At 42.9% G+C, this 14056-nt stretch overlaps 1 protein-coding gene across 2 annotated transcripts in view; it reads left to right on the top strand.

Moving 5' to 3' along the window:
• The window catches only part of etv6 (ETS variant transcription factor 6), a 34406-nt gene that overhangs the window by 16513 nt on the left and 3837 nt on the right, over positions 1 to 14056 (top strand). For both annotated transcript variants that reach the window (XM_086201084.1, XM_086201082.1), the window contains exons 3-4: positions 7649 to 7813; positions 11752 to 11886. In XM_086201084.1, coding sequence (XP_086057210.1) covers positions 7649 to 7813; positions 11752 to 11886 — 300 coding nt within the window. The remainder of the gene's footprint in view (positions 1 to 7648; positions 7814 to 11751; positions 11887 to 14056) is intronic.

Raw genomic sequence — 14056 nt, 5'->3', positions numbered from 1 at the left:
TCTTGTAAGCCAGATGGAAACTGAGGGAGTCTGCGCAGACTTCTGTTTAAGAAGAATCCAGAAAGGTTGTGACATCTGCTTGTTCCGAAGTTACTCGAGACGATCCAGTGGGGGCACTGGCGGAAGAGTAATCCCAGAACATCAGAGAGTATTTAAGAAGCTAACCCTTGTAATGTTTGGCAGGAAGAATCAGCCCACGGTATATATCAGTTTGTCAGTTTTGTCATTATTGCTTTATGACACCTACTGTCAGTTTAGAGTATCAATCAGCCTCGTCTCTTTTTGCGTGTCTTTGGACTGTGAGAGGAAGCCAGAGTACCCAGAGAGAACCCACGCAGGCACAGGGAGAACATGCAGACTCCACACAGAAAGACTGGGCGCTCCAGCCAGGGCTCAAACCCAGAACCTTCTTGCTACGAGGTGACAGTGCTGACCACTGCACCACCGTGGGCTGGTAGCAAAGCATTCTCTGGCTTTGTCCAGGAGCGGAGAGGAGGCTGCTCGGTTGTTGGCTTCTCCTGGCATGACCGACACTGAGCAATTGTTACAAGTAACGTCTCAGTTTCCAAAATTAAAAAACAACAACAACACTTTCCATTTTTCTAACTGGCTCTCAGCTCATCACACTGTGACCAGCTCTGGACGTGGTGATCACACATATCGATGACTTCTTTTAAAAGCCGATTTTCGCTGATTCCGATAACGTGCTGATAAATTTTGGATCCCTTTAAAAACTCCATGGGAAGTGATTGAGTTAAGACCTGGTTTGTCATGCAGGTTTTCCAGTTTCTGTCTCTGCAACAGGTGTGCAGCTCTTATAAGTCTTTGCACTGACAGTCAAGTGTAAAAGAAATGAATGCTCATGACGTTTTTTTAATCAAACTTTTTCCAGTCTGAATTGTGTTAACATCAGGAAGATGGAGCAGAAACGTCAAAGCTCTTTATATTTTGTTTATTTTTCTCCTTTCGCTGCCAGCCAGGCTTTGTAATTTAACAGAAATAATATTTCAATGTCAGCTGGGAGAAGGTTCTTCATTTCCATTGTATGATTTATGGAACCTTATTATTCATTAACCCAAAGTTTAACAGCATACTTCACACAATGTACTCAAAACACGCTTCGAATTACAGCGTGTCTGTGGTCGGGGTCTCTTCACCAAAACCAAAATAATTGAACCCCTGCGGGAGCGTGGAATGATGGTAGTTGTGGTTTTTGTTTACCAACCACCGATGAAGGGGACACAACTTGAATGGAAAACCTTTCACGAGCCTGTATTTGTTTCTGTCACGTCATATTTATTCACCTCATTTAATTCCAATGCAAAAGTCACAAGGAATACCTGCTAACATGGCCGTGAGATGAGTCGTGCAAACAAGTTCAGTCATGAGATAATCCAATAGTTTATCGTAAAAGTAACTGTTGAATATTGTTGCATGCACAGATCGAGTTGTTTTCAGATACTTATGTAGGGAAATGTTACATATTTGAAGTATTTCCACAGTGCAGTTGTGATTATGATAAGCTTGCTGGCAAATTAATGTCCAAAAGAAAATCAATCAGATGCACTTGTGATGGCTCCCAGAAATGAATCTTCACTTCAGACACAGCTGCTATCATGCCATTCCCTAAACTCACAGATATTTAATATGGCCACCACAGGTGGAGGTTAAATTGGTTATTAATAGGCAGGAATGGCAGTTCTTAGTGCGAGGAACACAAGCAGGACGGACAGCTGTGTTAGTGTTGGTGTGACGGTGATACTGGACGGGACCTTTAAGCATCACAGCAGGACGGACCTCATTAACTCATCTGGCGGAGAGGGGAAGTTGAGGGCTTCTGTACGGCTACGACGAAACAAGATACCGGTGATCTCATCCTCGTCTTTCCTTCATTCACCCCAAGCGCTCAGGAGTTGCCTTGGCAACTTCTGTGCTCCTGTGTGTGTGTGTCTTGATGAGTATGAGCGGGGGCCTGAGAAACCGCAGAGTGAAAATTATGTGTCATCAGAGAGGATTAGCAGCCCACGGTTTAGTCAAGGGCCTGGGATTGTGCTCGATTTCTTGTCAATGTAAACACTAACACCAACTCAGTGTACGCACGACATCGGCTACGTTTACATGTGAACGTTGACTTTATTCTAAAGATCGTATCTCTGTGAGTGCATGAGTTTCTTAAAGAATATTCCATTCATATTCCTGTGTACATGATGCAGATCAGTCTGACTAATGACTGAAGACGCCCGCGCACATTCCATCTCTATGTTACACGTCAGTTTCTTACTGGTATTTGACCCAAAATGGTTTCTGTTTCTATGAATGCAATGAAGTGAGCACAGAGCCAGAAGCTGGGCCGTTTGTCGTAAAGTTTGACTGTCGAATGTGCCGCGGAAATGCATTGTATACGTACCCTCGCGCAAGCTGCATTGCAATGAAAGTCAGGCGATTTTACATCTTAATAGGATTATTGCTCGCTCGCACAATGGCTTTAAGTTAAGGTTGTCAGAAAATACTGTTTAGCGTTGTCGACGGTCCTCATCTGATTAACATCAGAATATTGCCATCCATGGAAATGTAGCCACTAAGGTTTTCCACATACTGAAGTTCAGAGCCTTGATTTCACCTGGAAGTCCATTCATTCCTAATGGAAACCTCTGTGACGGCAGACGTCTTTTCTGTACATTTTTGCTGAGGTATTTACCCAAAGTATGTAGCAAAAAGATGTCACTTTTTGTTGCCGCGTTTGAATAGACAGAACTTCGCACTAGCAAAAACAAGCTAATAAGCTACAAGTGAGCTAAATAACAGGGTTTTGCTACCTCTGCTCCGTGAGGATATTCAACAAGTCTGTCGAAAAACACACAAGTAGCTACAACACCTGGTAAATACAGGAACCATCACACATGGATGCCAGATTTAATTCTAACTGTAATTCTTAAGTTTGAAAGAGCCAGTTACATTTCGGAGCAGACAGAGATGATTCAAGATCCTGAGTGTTTCAACACGACCTTTTAAAATCGCTCAAGTCGGCAATGATATGCTGATTGACACGATGGCAAGTACTTCTGCCTTGATTCAGCATCAACTGTCACAGTGGCAACTCGCTGCGTAAACGGCGCAAGCAAAGAGGAGAGAGAAAATGATTCGTCACTTTTGTCTCGTCTTATCCAACGATCTGCTACTAAGAACCGGAGATGCATGTTAGATGCGCTCGAGTGATCTGACGCACCGTGTTTTTGTTCAACCACTAGTTAACAACGATGCAAGACAGGTCCAAAATTGCAATGGTAAATTTCGTAACAACAATTTTGGACCCGCTTCTCAATAGGTAACTCTAGCTATGGATTACATCCCAGAATAGCTATGAAGACTAGCCTGAGCGTGCCCCTGCTCTGTCAGCTACAGTTGAGCTCTGCCTTAGTATCTGTTTCCCTTCCTGTTTGCCTTTCCTTCCTCTTTTTACAGCTCTGTTTAGTCCTCTTGTTCCTGCTGTTCGGCCTTTTCTGCTATCCTCCACCACGTCTCATCTCTGTTCCCCCTCTGACTTTTCTCTTCCTCGTCTTGCTTCTCGTCTGTTAATAAACCTCCCGGTGTCGCTCTCTAACCTTCCCGCAGGAAGTTTCCTGTGCTGAAACGAAGCCCACGCTGGATTGCTTCCTGCCAAAGTGCGTTGTGGGACACGTTTGTTTGGGGCCCCCTTTTTCCTCCTCCTCCTCCCCCTCCTCCCTTCTGCTCTCCTTGTTGCTTCCTCCTTTGGGCTCTGTGCAGATGGCTGAGGCCAGCAGACCGGATCTTGGAGGGCTTTTGGCAGAACGGCTCTTCTCTCTGGCCCTGGAGAGAGCATACCGCAGCCATGACCTCGCGACCCAGGCTGCACTGCTGCCCGCCCCGGCCTTGCTGCTCTCTCAAGTTGCCACGAGAGACGAACGCACAGCTGGGGCATGCAGTGCAGATGGCAGCTTGATTCAATATTGATAGGAAGTTAATGATGGAGTCAGAGCTTCTACCATCTATCTATTCTTGTTATGTAGCCACACAGAATGTGACTGGGTGTCTTTGTGGAAATAAGCTAATTTCATTAAATCGGTTGTTGGAATTCCTCTGTCTGAAGCAGTGACTGTAACCTCGGGCAATTATGCGTTATGTTTTCTATCACTAATTAAGCCCACTGGAGATATTGGGTATACTTCACACGTGAAATTATATCTGTACGCTAACACTCAGTACCAGTACGCCAAGGTGCTTCACGTTCTCTCTAATAAAGAACCTGATGCTCACATTAGCTTTCAAATATGCTCCACTCCTCAGCTCTTAGGAGCCATCACCATCTTTGTATTGCAGAGTCTGTGTGGAGGCCATGTTGTACTTCACACTCTTTCCCACATGAGCTACCTGACACTAATTGTATGGTGCCCGACCTTACTTGTAAATGAATGTGTGACAAGCGAATTAGCAGACGCCTCGCATGTTAAAACTCTAACCCAGGAAAAGACAAACCAGTGAATGACCTCGATGGGCATCAGTGTTTAAAGCAAACACTATGCTGTGTCAGGAATGAGCTATTAATTGTAATTATTTATCCAATTAACAAAAAAAAAACCCAACAACATTTACAACCTCTCACCTACTAGTTACTCCACATTATGGTTAATTTGGTTAGTGCTTTCTGGTGACTAACCAATTACCAGCTTTGAAATGAGTAATTGTATGTTATCAGTACCTGTGTATTTTTATCAGCCGGCCTTTTTCTTTTCTTTTTTGTAAAAGTGAGTAAATTGTGATGGGATTTGGCAATTTTAACTTTTCATTCTGTTCAGTGAAAGCCTGCTGGGCCCTACTTTAAAGAACGAGTTCATGATCGCTCTGAGCCCTTACATAAAGCAAAACAATACAATATCAGTCGATTCCCGATACCTTTTCTCAGTTTTCCAGGGGGGTGACTGAAGGGTGCACATTGGCAACATTAACCCGCAATGTGATGTTGTAATCCCCCCCCCCCCCCCCCCATTTGCAGACCTTGTCAGAAAACAAGGACAGAAAAAAAAGGCTTTATTTGTTCATCTTAATCAAGGTCAAGTTTAATTTAGTCTCATCACCCAGGCTTACTGCCATCTAATCCATATGAAGATGCACTGTTACAGATATTGTAGTCTAGAATTGTATGAATGAACTAGCCGTGATCTTTATACTCTGACTTTGCAGGCCTAAAAAGCTAGTGCTGTGGAAAAAAAGGAGCCTGTTAAGAAGAAATGTTGTTCTGTATCTGCCCATCTGTAGTTCCTGTGGTTTTGAAACACCTGTCTACCATTCCCGGTTGCCCTCCGTTGACCAGTTGAGGGTCGGCTCCACCGGCCGTCAGCAAATAACCTAGGCCTTTTATGCCTGGTGCCACTATCTTGAGTATAGAGGACAGAGAAGAAATGGGAAGCTGACTATCTAGGCAAGGTTTCATTTTATATTGATTGCTCTCTGTGAAAACTTCCTTTGTTTGACGGGCGGGGGGGGGGGGGGGGGGGGGGCCTCTGTGTGTGTGTGTGTGTGTTGGGGGGGGGGGGGGAGTGTATACAAGCACAAGGTTCCTATTACTTGTGTGACAGTGACATTGGCGGCTAACGATAACAGCTGTCCAGCTCCCCAGAGGAAGTGTTTGAGGCCCAGTGATAAGTGAGAAGTAAAAAAAAGTGAGTGGTTGCTCGTAGTGCTCCACGCGGGCAACATGGATCTGAAAAACTCTATCATGTGTGTGTGTGTGTGTGTGTGTGTGTGTGTGTGTGTGTTGAGTTAACAGTGGGTGAGGCTGAGTCAAACTGGAATCATTAGATTACAGTGCAGAATTACACAATAAATGGAGCGGGATTTAACATGGGGGGAAAAAAAAAACCTCCTCAGATGATATTAAGACAATTAATCATTTCGGTATCTTACCATGAAGACATGTCGTGGTGTTCTTACAGAAGTGATTGCTTGCTAGATATGAAGCTTTGCTAAGATTAGCTAGGCTTAGCTAACCCTAGTTAGCAAAGACATTGTTTTTGTCGAAAGCCTATATTTCTTGAGGCAGTTTGCCGTTGTCCTCAGTGTGTATTTCATGTAGGTGTGCTTATGTTTGTTTGCCATTAGAGTTTCATGTTTATTTGTAGTTTTTAAACCTCCTAGTTGGCTTCAACGCCCAACTGTGGTTGTCGGTGAAGTCGGACCAGGTAAGCTAGCTAGTGAGCTGCTGGATACGAAACTTAACAAATGAGCACCACTTTTACACTGTTGGAAATACACCACGAATGCACAATTTCCACTTCACCCCAAGTAGCTTCACACTTCTTCTGTGTTTGGCATGATGACGTTTAATGTCAGTGCCAAACTCAGTGGTATTGTTTAGCCACCTGTTAGCAACCCCTGATTTAAGACACAGATTTGGCATTTAGGGCGGCATGGCTCAGAGGTAGAGTGGCTGTCTACCAACCGACGGGTCGCTGGTTCGATCCTCACTTCTCCCTGTGACCATCTCCAAGTATCCTTAAGCGAGATACTGAACCCCTTATTGCTCCTGTTGGCCCTGCGACGGACTGGCGACCCGTCCAGGGTGAACCCCGCCCCTCACCCAATGTCGGCTGGGATAGGCTCCACCCCCCGAGACCTTAAACGGATGGATGTGGCATTTGCTGACATATTTTATGACACTTAAGACGATCTCATGCTTGTGTTGACCTCAGATTTCGGGCATTCAACCAAAAACCCCTGACTTTAGGACAAGTGAACTGGAAGTTGAACAATGATAACTTACATCCGGGTTTTCGGACTCAGTCCTGTTTTATTCTGTTAGCTCGCCGGTGCAGGGAAAATCTAGCTCAGAAGCACACAGCAATAATATTATTTCTTCCTTGAGTCCTCCTATTACACAACAAAACCTCTATTCTACACAACCTTCAGGTAAAAATTGAGCTTTTGTTCTTTTTTTTTTCGTGTGTCCACAGTCCTTTGTACATACATGGCACAGATGTTCTTTGCTCCTGTTCCCATGGCAGTGAAAGAAACATTTCATAGAGGGGAAGAAAAAGATCCTGTCATTCCTGTTTCCTCTGTTCCCAGCCCCTCCATGTGTCCTTGTCTGTTCATGCGCTGTCTAATAAACTGTCCTCTCATGTGCCTGTGTTGAGTTCAGAGAGCAAAGAGCAGAGATCATCCCAGATAACACAAAATAACAGTCTGACCATCTCTCTTATATCCCCTACCCTTCCCCCTTTCTCCTTGTTATTCATGTTGTTCTCTCCCCCGTAACCTATCATCTTTTAATCTTTTATTCTAACCTCCACTCCCTCTCTGACTCTGTCTCCTCCTTCATCTTTTTTCCCCCTTTATCTCTGCTGCTGTTCCCGTAATCACTCCCTCCTTTTGGCTTTTATCTCCACTTCCTCAATATCCTTTTTACTGCCTCTGCCTCCTTCCTTCCTCTCTGCCCCCCCTCCCCCCATCCTTTCCTCCCTCCCCCTCACACTCCCCTCTTTCCGGCCTTTCCTTCTTTCTTCCCCCAATGCCCCCCCATGTCTCTTTCCCTCTTGTCCTTTCTCCTAATTTTGCTATTTTTTTCCACTATCCCCTGCTTTTGACACCCCGTCCTCTTCCTCCCGCCCCCGTTCCAAACTTCCTCCTCCAGGTTTGCAGCCAGTCTTCTGGAGCCGAGAAGACGTGGCCCAGTGGCTTCGATGGGCTGAGAAGGAGTTTGCCCTGCGCCCCATCACCAGCGGCTCCTTCCAGATGAACGGTAAAGCCCTGCTGCTGCTCACCAAGGAGGACTTCCGCTACCGCTCCCCCCACTCCGGTACTCCGATTTCTTCCCACCTCTTCATGAATTTCTTGAAAAGTATGCAAGTTGTTTTCTAGCCTGTAGAGTTCCACAAATTAGTCACTTAATGTTGATCACGCTGGATGTTTCTTAGCCTGGGGGTTCCCAAAGTGGGGGTCAGGACTCTCTGGCGGGGTCATGAGACATAGATTTGGGGGCGCAACACAAGTTCCAGAATCAATGAAGATGTTTCTAAAGACGATACTGACTACTCAGTGTTAGTTAGCGCATGTTGTGTGCTTTAACCACCTCAGGGTCTCAAGTCTTTAGTTTATTTAGGAGTTCCTGAGCTCAAAAGTTTGGAAACCCCTGTTTGAGGAAGGACAACAGAAGATAATGGAAAACTACGGAAACAGATGATTTAGCATGAAGTCAATATTAAAGGGAAAACCTGCCCTCACAATGTGATTGACAGGAGTAAATAAACGGCATTGTTTGGGTTCCTCAGAGACCTAATGAACAAGCATGACCACGTCTTCACAAAACACTTCTCTGTACACCAATACAGGTTCTAGTGAAGCCTCAAAATCCATATCTGAATAGAAAAACCTTCAAAAATCAATAAAGCCAGCTGGAGCAGAGGAGGGGAGGTGACAGTGGAGGGAGGCAGCTGTTATAGCAAGGCTTCCGGGGGAGGAAGTAGGGGACGGTTGATCAGGAAGTACAAACCAACCTCAACTGTTGCCCTGGCAACACCAGCGGAATGAAAATAATACTGTTTTCCTCTGGGTTCTTGAAATTTCTATTTTAAAAAATGAAACAGGATTTGAGACCAGATCATGCGTGAGTGCGTGGCACTGTGGAAGTGTTACTAACGCACATGCTGAAGTAATCACAGCGTGATTTGGTCCAGCATGAAAGTCATCTTTAAGGAATCAAATTGTGAAATATATTTTAGTTCCAAGAAAGGGAGGGGATTCTACGGAGGTTTGTAACTGATGAACAGTTCATCCCTCCGTTAATCCAGATATACACAGGAGTTTAAAACAAAATGTATTAAACAGAGTTTTAACTGAAGGTTACTTCCACATACACTATCAATAAACAGAGAGCAGACGTAAATAAACAATCAGAAATACTAACTTGCATGTAATGGACTGGTTAATTGGGTTAAAACTCGTTATCCTTAAGGTTATCTGGCGTCACGTGGGGTCGGCCAAGGTTACGTCAGGGTGTCCAATTGATTTCCAAGCAACCAAACGAAAGAACGAGCGAACAAATGTATATCGCCAGAACGCCAACTGATCAGACCAGTGAGTCAATCAACACCCACATGTATGCTCAGTATGTTTCCAGCCCAATTTGATCAAACAGGTGGATCTTAAAGGTTTAAGTCACACTTGACATGCCCTCCTGTCCTACCTGGCGTTATTAGTATTAGTATTCTTGCAGTATACAGTACTATATGAATGGAGTTTGTAGGCAAAAAGACGTGGCTGAATGAAAAGTCATGATTTAGCTCAACAGGTTTTATTACTACTTTGTGGCAGTGGGGTTATTTTTTTTAATTTTTTTGCATGTTTTCTGCTCACAATGTTTCTGTGTCCTGCTTTTGGGAGATCAGGCATTATTGGACATGAGACATCAGCTCACTCTCACTTAGGGTCTCTCTCAGGGTCTCACTCTTCTCTGGCACCCTGAAATAATTTACTGTTTATTAATGAGAATTTTATGGAGCCTAATTAATGATGAAGGCTACCACAAGATGGTGGCCAGCAATGACGTTAGTAGGATAAATACCAAGAATAAAAGCTATTTTTCTACATGTGGTCCACTTAAAAAAACAAGCTTCATTTTTTAAAAAGTGGAAATCAGTTTTGTTGTAGTTTTAGTGACTGAAATTTGTCGTGGTAAGAATCAACCAACATGCCGAGGAATCCAGCTATCAGGAAGCAGGAATTTTCCCCACACTGCAGCTGAATGCTGCAGGACCTGAAAGTGAGAACTGAAAGGGGTGTGTGTGTCTATGTGTGTGTGTGTGTGTGTGTGTGTGTGTGTGTGTGTGTGTGTGTGCGTGTGTTTGCCATCACTTCCTTAATGAGAATCGTTTCCTTGTTATGGTAATGACCTTGAGAATGTCTGTGAGATCATGTTGGAAGACAGCCGCTGCGTTATCTGCTCGCATCACTTCGACTGTAACCTGAGGTCATTTGCTGAACGTGTAAACGCTCTTTCACGTCAGGAGAGGATTCATTGATGTGGGTGTTGAAGCACAACAAAAAGCTTGTTAATCATTGAGTGAACTTCCTGCTTGAGCTTTGTGTCAGGTGTCACCACAACTGTAAGCATTTAAAGCAAAATCCCAGGGTCATGTAGAGCCACGGCTCATTTACCCCCGTGGACTCAAGGTTCTCGTCTGCTAAACACGCTGGGAAAGACGTGATATCAAAGGAATTCTAGATTTACAGACGCAAGCAAGTTCTGATGAGATATTTTTCCTCTACTGACCAGGCAGCAGGGAATATTTCTTTGAATGGATGATTTGATGACTGGGGGTGTTTTCAGAATCAAAATAATAATATTGCTCCCGGGGGGGGGGGGGGTGAATTCTTTATGTTGCACGCGCTCATTTTCAACTCCAAAAAAATATAAGAATATAGAAATATTGCTGAAACAGAAGTATGGAAAATTATGTACATTCAACAACAATGTATGGGAAAATAATATATTAGGATTACATACAAATCAAAGGTGACCTAGAGTAATAAGTATTTTGCTTTTCAAATTATTAATTTTTGCCTTTGGTTAGACACACATCTGCAAAACGTATATGTACATAAATTATTTTTATTTTTGAGGTATTTATTATACACAGGCTTTAAATTCAAATGGATGGTGTTCAATTGGTGTCTGAGTTCCTGGACCTTCTCTGCCATGGACGGTGTACATATGTTTCGTTGTCGTGATGTGTTTAGGGCACGTGGGAAATCTTTGTGTTGAGGACTTTCTGACAGAGAATCAGCCAGATGTTGTCCTACCTGGTTAATGTTGGGAAGCATCGTATCTTAACACACTCAAAATTTTCCTCAACCTACCCGAGGACTGTTGTTGCCACTTCTGAATCAAGAAAACTGAGCATTCTTTTTAAAAAAAATCTGAAATTAAGTGGACAAAAAAGTATGAAAACAGTAAAGTTAAGGACTGAAGCGTCTGTCAGCTGAAGGAACGTCCTGAGTCAGATCCGTTCAGCTCCTGTTAGCTGGCAGCTGGGTTGTGGATGTTGATGCTGTTCTGACTTTGTCGCTTGACTTCTTACAATTTAGTTTCATTGAGTGTCTTTCTGTCTGGAAGTGTCTCTCTCTTAAGGTTTTTTTCTGTAAGATATATGGAACGTAATCTAGTTTAGCACTGCGTGAGGGTATTTACCTTCACCAGCCTGTTGTGTTTGAGTTTTCCATGGGATTGTTTGGAAAATATTTGTTTTATGCTAAATACTATGAGAGTTTTGGGACAATATTTGTTGTTACTTTACCTCTGGTCATGTATTTAAGAAACATACATTTGCATAAAGCTGGGTTATTTGTCCCTTCCATATTGACGAGTCGTCAACACTTTAAACTTCTCCCCTTATTCTGTTTATTCTATTAAACACTCTTTGACAGGTAAAGTGCTAATTGATGGATCACCACAGTGTGAGTCGCCTGAGAGGGCAGCAACACGTCCCTATGCTCACTGGACTGGTTCGTGGTTGGTGAATACCTAAGAACAGTTTTCCCAGCAGCAAACAAGTCTTGATGTTCCACCCACACCGCTTCCAATATTACTCAAGTTTCCTGCTGCCTGGAAATCCGAGAGAAGTTCCTACTTTCTAAAGGGGAACTTTATTCTCTAGATGACGCCAGTATTTATTTCCCTCTTTGCTTGGTGATGAAATATTCTTGGGAGTTCAACCTTTGACCTTTGTATCCCTACAGGTGATGTCCTGTATGAGTTGCTGCAGCATATACTGAAGCAGCGGAAGTCCCACGTGTTCTATCCGTCCACCTATTTTCCAGGGAACTCCTTCCACTTGCTACCTGAAAGCGCTACACAGCACCTGAAGCTCGAAGGTCAGTCAAACTTAACAGTGGGCCAAAAACCAAAAAACTGTGTTGTTAAAATGTTTTTTGTCTTTGTACCACTACCTCTATGATTTAAATTACTTCTCTGTCGCTGTGTAACTTAGAGTGTAAAGGGACACTCTACACCCTGATCAAGCTTTTTAAACTGAAATAAAAGTAAGGTAAAATGTTAACCTGACCACCTTTAAAAAATGTGGCCCACGACTCCCACTCTGGGCAGCCCCCCAGTCTACCTGAGTCTAAAATATGCTTGTATGATTGTACTCCCTATTTTCCTACAACCCTTAGCTTCATATGGTGTCACATCCCTCTACAAGTTAGTAAAAGGCTATATTAAGTCGTTTTTGTCATGATTAAACATATGCTGCTTTTAAACTCTTTCAAACGATTGCATCTCTTATAAATACCAATTCTGACTGAATCCTTGTGCAACACAATCCTAAGCTTCTGCGCCAACAATGTAGAAAATAAAATAAAAAAGACTTAGTCTTCTGGCCTATACGTTTATATTGGATGGTTTAGCTAAGTAGCTAATGTTTTGAAGAAGCTAACATCAGCAACCTTATCCAGCTAGTCATTGTTAGCTAGCTGTGAAGCAGGCTAGTTTGCTCTCTTGATGCTGTTGTTTAATGAACGCGGAGGTCCAGTACTTTTCTTTTATAAGAATAAAGATTATATCTGAACACATCAGATGTAACACCTCCTTGCAGTTGTGAATAATGTAGCCTAGCAAAATGATGCTAATAACAGCTGAGGTTTGTCCACAACAAACACTGCTTACCATGATTAGTGTTTTGTTGTTGTAGTGTTAGCGTTAGTGTTAGCGTAGGAACTTACAGAATTTTGGCCCTTTGTGGAACTGTGGGGCATTAATATTAAAACAGAGTTTCATTTCAATAAGAGAGGCACATAAAAAATTTAATGGTGAGAGGGTATCTGATACTTTTTGCAACAAAAGTATAACAAAAAAGAGGTGCCAGGCCCATTTTTTAATATGGACAATGTAGATCTTTTAAGATGTTTTCGTAGTCTGTTTCGTTGTCTGTTTTCTGACTTAACGAGCACAGGTGTCTTCGGTTGTTTGTTTGTTTTTTTAACTGTTGCTAGTATAAATAATAGCGTTTACGGAAATATCTCAGACTGATTTCTGGCTCTGATGTGAGGAAATGTGATGCGATGAATCGAAATTGGCACAAGCAGAACATGGCGAGACTTTCAACAGCGGCGGCAAAACCAGTTCCACGAGGAAACACTGCTTTATTTACTAAAAAGGTGCAGTCCAGGACCCCAGTGAGTGCCACTTTGTAAATGTGTCATCACAAACGAATAAGAGGCCTGTTCCCGCTGTACAAGAAGGGTATATCAATAACTCTTAGTTGATGCTTCGTCAATGAAATACTGCATCAAGTAATACAGGTTCATAAAAGTTGTTCCCCACTTGAACATAACAATCACAAAGGGCATAGATAAATGGCTAATATGCTTAAGTAATGCTTATTCAGCAATTATTCATCTGACAAGGCATTGATTTGCTGTTAACTAATTATTATTAACAATCTTACATAATGGTAGTTATTTTTTGGAAAGTGTTTATTAGGTATGTTCTTGCCTTGTTTGTGATCAAAAGCTTAGAGCAAAAGTAAACAGTGGCAAAGCAGTTAATAACAACATGTTATGTACAGTAGATAATGTGCCACAACGCCCAAACAAAACCAGGGAATCAATCACGTTAGCATGCCTCCAAAATTTAGGGTTTGAGTGACACCTAGTGGACTTTAATGTCTGTAGCCAGAGCACCAAAAACCACCTACCCTAAAAAAATCACCATGTCACTGACTGGTCGCAAAGTCGATCACAGCACGTTTTGGATAAACATCTGAAACTGGCAATAAAACAAACATCCATTCAGTGTTGTTGTTTTTTTCATTATATTTGGAACTGTTCTTTCACGTTGCCAACAGTGGCGGAAAGGCTTGTTCCACCCTGTCGTGGCCGCATGTACGCACTGAACAAAGAGTCTGACCTTTGTCAGTGTTATCAGTGTTGTACTCAATGGCAAGCAATCTCACCCAGGTAGCAAATACCTGGTTATTGTTGGCACGCAGGTTTGGTAAATGCAGGAACTGGTGCACGCCCAGTCACCCCCCGTGGCATCACT

Source organism: Aulostomus chinensis, chromosome 4 (genome assembly GCF_037954235.1).
Source record: "Aulostomus chinensis isolate RoL2024-O1b breed Wild chromosome 4, RoL_Achi_v1.0, whole genome shotgun sequence".
Taxonomy (NCBI): domain Eukaryota; kingdom Metazoa; phylum Chordata; class Actinopteri; order Syngnathiformes; family Aulostomidae; genus Aulostomus; species Aulostomus chinensis.
Note: the sequence above shows the minus strand (reverse complement) of the source record. Positions and strands in the feature narration are given on the sequence as shown.